At 63.3% G+C, this 6,308-nt stretch overlaps 1 protein-coding gene across 3 annotated transcripts in view; it reads right to left on the bottom strand.

Annotated features, from left to right (window-relative positions):
• Window positions 1-1,975: 1,975 nt before the first annotated feature.
• Window positions 1,976-6,308, bottom strand: part of CRX (cone-rod homeobox) — a 29,197-nt gene continuing 24,864 nt past the window's right edge. For all 3 annotated transcript variants that reach the window (XM_075917813.2, XM_075917812.2, XM_075917814.2), the window contains exon 5: window positions 1,976-4,822. In XM_075917813.2, coding sequence (XP_075773928.1) covers window positions 4,199-4,822 — 624 coding nt within the window. In that variant the 3' untranslated portion in view covers window positions 1,976-4,198. The remainder of the gene's footprint in view (window positions 4,823-6,308) is intronic.

Genomic DNA, 6,308 nt, shown 5'->3' with positions numbered 1-6,308 from the left:
TGTCGGGGCGGATTTAGGGGTCGATGGGAAACGCCACATTCATCACAGGCCCGATTTACGGCCGCGCTGGCGGCCAGGCGGGCGAGACGTGGGGAGCCTCCACCTGCTGCCGGGTGGGTTCCAGCTGGCTGCCCCACAGAGCTGGGGCTGGCCCGGTACCGGGGCCGGGACCTCTGGCCCAGGGAGCCCACATGCTCCAGGTGGGAAGAATTGGGTGGCAACTTCCTGCTCCCCCTACACACACGGGGGTGGGGGGCCGCGACGCCTGGGTTCTCTCCCCAGCTCAGGGGAGGGAGTGGTGTCTAGTGGGTAGAGCAGAGGCTGCAGCCAGGACCAGTAGGCTAGGGTGTTAGGTGCAGATCTGCCACTGCTTGTGGCCTGTGCCAGCCGAGCCTGCAGGCCAGGCCGAGATCAGGGCCCGTCGGGCCGGGCGCCCCCCAGACCTTGGCCGAGATCAGGGCCTGTCGGGCCGGGCGCCCCCAGACCTCGGCCGAGATCAGGGCCCGTCGGGCCGGGCGCCCCCCAGACCTCGGCCGAGATCAGGGCCCGTCGGGCCGGGCACCCCAAGACCTCGGCTGAGATCAGGGCGGGTGCTGCCTGGACACCAAGCCTGACTCTGTTCAAAGGAGCTCTCAGTGATAACCGACAAAGGGAGGGACATTCTGCCCATGTTACAGACAGGAAAACTGAGGCCCAGAGCGTGGCGAGGCATTGCCCAAGGAGCTGGAAATTTAACCCAGATCTCCTGGGACCCAGGGCAGCTTTCACTGCAATTGTCCTGGTCTCCATCCCCAGCTCTGGGCTGGGAGTGAGGTCTAGTGGTTAGTGGGGGTGGGAGGAGCCTGGATTCTGGGGTTCGGTTCCCGGTGCTAGCCCGGCCCTTCGGGAGAAGCGCCTCCGCCTCCCCAGGGCACCGGGGGCAGCTGTCAGCCGGCATCGGGGAACCAATTTGTCATCTCCCCGGCCTGGCTAATCCCTGCTAATTCCGGCGCCCTAAGCCGATTGGGACATTTGCTAAATTAGATCAGCAAAAATAACAACCGGCGTGTGGGGCGGGCAGGGCTGGCAGCGGCGCTCGGCCCGGCCCTGGGGGGCAGCGAGATCCCAGCGGGGAACCACGGGGCCAGCATCTCCAGGAGCAAGTGAACCCCCGCGGCAGGGGCTGAGAGCTGGGGGGCTCAGACTGGGGGGTTCTGGGGTCAGGACTCTGCTGTCCTCCCAGAGCAGGGATAACACCCAGGAGTCTTGGCTCCCAGCCCTCCTGCTCTCACCACTAGACACTCCTCCCTTCCCAGAGCTGGGGAGAGACCCTGCACCCCCGTCTCAGAGCCAGAAACGGGTCCAAGGTGCCCTGGCTCCCAGACCCCTCCCACTCCGAGCTCAGGGGACTTAAGGAAATCACCGCCCCTTCCGTGACTCAGTTTCCCCTCCTGCCTCCCCACGCTCAAGCCCCAGCCATGACGGGTGCCGCAGGGGAGGATGGGGGAGAGACACTCCCAATTCTCTCCCTGACTGTGGGAGAGGCGCAGAAGCTGGTTAGAAGAGGGGGCCCGCGGGCCCGGGTTCTCTCCCCGGCTCGGGAGGCAGAGCGGGGTCTGGCAGGAGGACACTGGGGCGGGGAACCCCGACAGAGACGCTGCAGGGGGGCCCAGCTGGGGCGGGGGCTCGGGGCGCTGCTGCTGCACAGCCTTGTGACCTGACATGGGAGAGGCTGAAAAGCCCCCACAAAGAACGGGACTGTCCGAGGGATTCCAGCTCCCTCTTCCAGCGGGAGGAGGGCACCCTGGCCCGACCCTGCCCCGGCGAGAGTGGGGCTGTTGGGCCGGGATTGGCTCCTGATCGCCTCAGTTTCCCCCAGTGTTCCAAAGCCAGTAGGGGAGGGGCCCAGGAGGGCGAGAGCGACAGGGGAGGTGAAGCTGCACAGCTGAGGGCGAGGTCGGGGGCCCCAAGCAGAGGCAGGCGATTTCGTGACACGAGTGACTCCGTTTGCTCCCAGCTGGGCCCGAGGGGCAGCCCCGAGCTGTTCCCATGGGGTTACCTGGCCGGTGGCAGCTGGAACGGGGCTTCTAGGCAGAGCGGAGAGGCGGGCGGTACCCCTCTCTCCCATGGTACATCGCACGGTGCGTGAGCACCTGGCAGGCTCGGGGCTTAGGTTAGCAACTGCAAGAACCAAAAGAGCCAACCCAGAACTGAGTCTTCCGCACGTGCTTGTTTTATTTGTGAAACGTTTCTCATGCTTGCTTGCCTTTTTTTTTTTTTTTTGCTTTTTTTTTCATCTTTAAACCACCAAAATTTGGGGCTGGTACAAGAAACTGCCTCTCGCTAGAACAAGAATAAATAGCAAGTCACCCAAAATAGTTTGCACTGAAATGCTGTTCTCCTACAGACATCGGAGTGTAAGACCTAACAAAACTAGGCTAACCCGCCACCCACATCAACTTACAAAATAACCCTTTTCTTTTTAAGCCAGTATTTTAGTGCACACAAAAAACAATCAAATTCTTTACAGAGATTTATTTTCTCAGATTGTATTTTTTTGCCCGTTTCTTTTGAAAAAAAAAATCAGAGCAAACCTATGGCTGGAGGGGGGAAGCAAAAAATAAAATGTTTCCACAGCTAGAGGCGTGAAAATAAAAACAGCTAGGCCCAATAGAGGGGGATATGGCCACATTAGCGGCTACACGGTTGGGGCAGAAATTAAATCCACTGAGGTATTCAGCCAAAAAATAAATACAAACGGCCTTCGTCTGTGAAGGTGAAAACCGTGATTGTTGCTGGGACGGGCTGCTTAAAAACAAAGAACTACAGAATAGCCCTACGTGAAACTCACAACTTGTCATGTTTTATTTACACGCAAAAATTCAAAATACGGCCCTGCAACGTGCTGCCAGATCACAAGTGTTTTGCACTGGTGACACTGATTACACGAGGCAACAGGAGACATTCGAGCCCCGGAATGATCTGCAAGGTGGCTGATTCAAACGCGAGTCCCCGGCAAGGAAAATGAGTCCGGTGCAGGCGCCGTGTGTGGCGAGGTGGCTTCTCATGTTAGAACCTTTCCCGGAGCAAAAGGGCCACGTCCCCAGGAGCCGGGCCCAGCCAGATCTCCGGGGGTCGCCTCAGCCAGAGACAGAGCGGAACCAACTCCCCTGCATCCCTGGGGGGGTTTCTATCCAGCCAGCCTGGGAAAGGGGAGCAGCTGAAGCGGTCTGATTAGAAAAGCAGCGTGGGAGTTCTCCATCGTCGTGCACCCACTCATGCGGAGCAGGTGTGGACGGGAATTCTGCTGCTCTGCCTTCCCGCCTCTCCTGCGCTGGTGAAAAGGCGCGTGCACGGCAGCGGGGAATCAAATCAGGCCTCGAAAGCGACGCCAATTCCCACCCTTGGCGGCGTTACGCAGCGTGCCAGAGGGCCGGGTCCCGGCGGTGACCAAGTCCAGTCCGCTGGGCTCGGGGCCCTGCCTGGCTGGGAACCGGGAGGGGCCAGGGGAAACGGGGGGCGATGGACAGTGGGAACCGGTGTCACATTTCCCCACCAGTGGGGCAGAGCTGGGCCGCGAGCCCGCTGCTCCTTAAGCCGTCCTGGTGGGGCTGCGGCCTCGGGACACCCCCCTCGTCCTGGGCCCCCTGCCCCAGATGCCAAGCACAAAGCTGTTTGCCCAGAGGTCCCACGGCCCCCTGCAAAGGGAGGACATGACAGAAGGGGAAACCGAGGCACAGGGTGGTACCCAGCCATTGGCTGAGCAGGAAATAAAGCCAGAGTCCTGCCGGCCAGTCCCCACTTCTCTAACCCTCTCCCCCCTCCCAGGACTGGAAATAGAGCCCGGGCGTCCTGGCGGCACATGCCTGGACCTAGCCCCCCAAAGCTGCGCTGTTCCAGTCACCCGCCGTTCCTTCGAAGGACCAGGCCAGGGCTAGAGAAACCCCACAAGTACAGAACCCCGGTGCCAGAACATCTGGGGGGGCTGCTTCCCCCCAAGGCCGGCCGTGGCTAATCCCAGCTCCCCCCGGCCCCCGGAGCCAGGGGCTGCCGCGCCGGCCGGCTGAGATTCCTCGAGAGGTTTCGTGTCCAGAGAGGGTGGCTCAGCCACCGAAAGCCCAGTCGCGGAGGGGACTCCCCGCCCTGGGGCCAGGAAAGGGGGAACCCCCCGGCAGGGGCGAGGGGGGCCGGGGAGGGTGCGGAGGGCGGTCCCCCCGCCTCACAAGACTTGGAACTTCCAGGAGCTCTGGTCCTTGTAATCCAGGCAGTCTGCAGCGTTGAAGTTGAGTTTCCACGAGGCCGCCTGGTCCTTGTAGTCCAAGCAGTCCACGGTGCCGAAGCCCAGCCCGGCCGTGCCGTAGCCCTGGCCGGAGAGGGAGGCCGGGGACTGGCTGAGGTGGTTGCCCATGGACGGGGCGGCGATGGGGCTGAGGGCGGCGCCGGGCGCGGAGAGCTGCGGGTGCATGGGCGAGAGGTAGGCGCTGCAGTCCAGGCCGCTGAAGTAGGAGGAGGAGCCGGCGTAGCTCTGCGGGTAGCCGGCGGCCTGGGTGTAGGTCATGGGGTAGGCGGCGGAGCGCTGCATGCAGGGGGTGGCGGAGGAGGCCAGGGGGTCGGGGATGGGGGAGATGGAGGCCGGGCTCCAGATGGAGACGGTGGCGCTGGCCGTGGAGCTGGGGGTGCCCGAGGGGCCGGCGGGCGGGGGGCTGTACTGCCCGTTGGTGCTGGTCTCCGAGCTGGTCTCCCGGGCGGGCGAGCTCTTCTTCTTGGCCGGGCGCGCCTTGGCCTGCCCGCTGCTCTGCTGCTGCTGCTGCCGGCACTTGGCCCGCCGGTTCTTGAACCAGACCTGCCCCGGGGAGAGGGGTGAGTCACGGCGCCCGGGTTCAGGGCAGGGGGGCCTTTGGCCTGGCCTGGCGGCAACCCCCCCGTCCCGCCCGCCCTCGGTGCCCACGGGACCGACCCTGCTGTGTGTTGGGGAGAGCGGGGGTTGTCCTGCCCCAGCTCCCGGAGCGTCTCGAAGCCCCTCGTGAGTGTTGGCTGAGCCCCACGACCCCCCGAGCACCCTGCTGCCCCAGATACTCCGGGGGCTGGGGATTTCCTGGCAGTGGCAGGGCAGAACTCACACACTCCTCATGCTAAAGTCCCTCTCACCGGCCCGCCTCCCTGAATCCTTCCCCAACCTTAGCAGTACAGGGCCTAGGACACAGAGCGGGGCATTGCTGAGTCCCTCCAGTAGAGGGCAGTGGTGCTATCAATGCACACACACAAACACAGTCACACACAAACACACACACACAGTCACAAACACACAGACACGCACACACACAGACATGCACACACACAAACACAGTCACACACACACAGTCACAAACACAGACACACACACAGACACACACACAGACACACACACAGACACAAACACACACACACAAACACACAGACACACACAGTCACAAACACACAGACACACACACAGACACAAGCACACAGACACACACACAGACGCACACACGCTGCCTTCCACCCCGCCTGGAATTTGCCCTCCCCCTAGCCTAGCGCTGGTTCTTGGGCAACCTCCACTCCCAAGACTCAAGGCTCTCCGGGGTGACTCACAGCCATCAAGGCCGGGCCCAGCCTGCTCCGGGCCGGCTCATCCCTCTAGGCGGCCGCCTGCCTGGTCTAGCTGCAGACAGCCCAGCCGCTGGGCCCCCCCGGTCCCCCCCGGGCCCCGGCAGCGGGTGTCCCTCTGACTCAGCTGCGAGGCAGAACCCCCCGGGCCAGAGTCCAGTCCCAGCACTAGCGGCTCCGGGCAGGAGTCGGGCGAATTTCTCGTGCAGCCGGGAAAGCGGAGAGGAGCCAGGGAGAATCCAGCTCTGCTACTGCTGGGGACTGGGACTCTGGATCCTGGGCTGGCACTGGGGGGTGAACGCCCCCGGAAGCGTCTCCGGGGAGCCCTGGCCCGGTTCCTCCGGGGCACCGAGGGGGGCGGCCAATTAGCAAATTGTACAAGAGCCCGAGTTTCACTCCTTCCGAGCTTTTAAACCTGGCCTGATTTCCGGCCCAACGCGCAGGGTCTGGGGAGACTCGGGGGGGGGGGGATGCAGGGGGGGATGCAGGGGGGGGGGATGCAGGGGGGGTGCTCTGCCCACACGGGAACGCCAAACCGACGGAGCTCGTCGTGGTTCCGTTCCCCGACGCCAAAGGCAGACGCCCTGGTCCCGTTTGAACACGGCCTGGCGGGCTGCCCGCAGGGTTTTCTGCCAGCGCGGGAGGGGATATTTCACCAATAGTCGTGCCAGCCCGACCCCTCGTGCAGAGGCAGCGATACTGGC

This window comes from Pelodiscus sinensis, chromosome 18 (genome assembly GCF_052426305.1).
Source record: "Pelodiscus sinensis isolate ZL-2025 chromosome 18, ASM5242630v1, whole genome shotgun sequence".
Classification (NCBI taxonomy): Eukaryota; Metazoa; Chordata; order Testudines; family Trionychidae; genus Pelodiscus; species Pelodiscus sinensis.
This window is presented reverse-complemented; position numbering and strand designations above follow the sequence as displayed.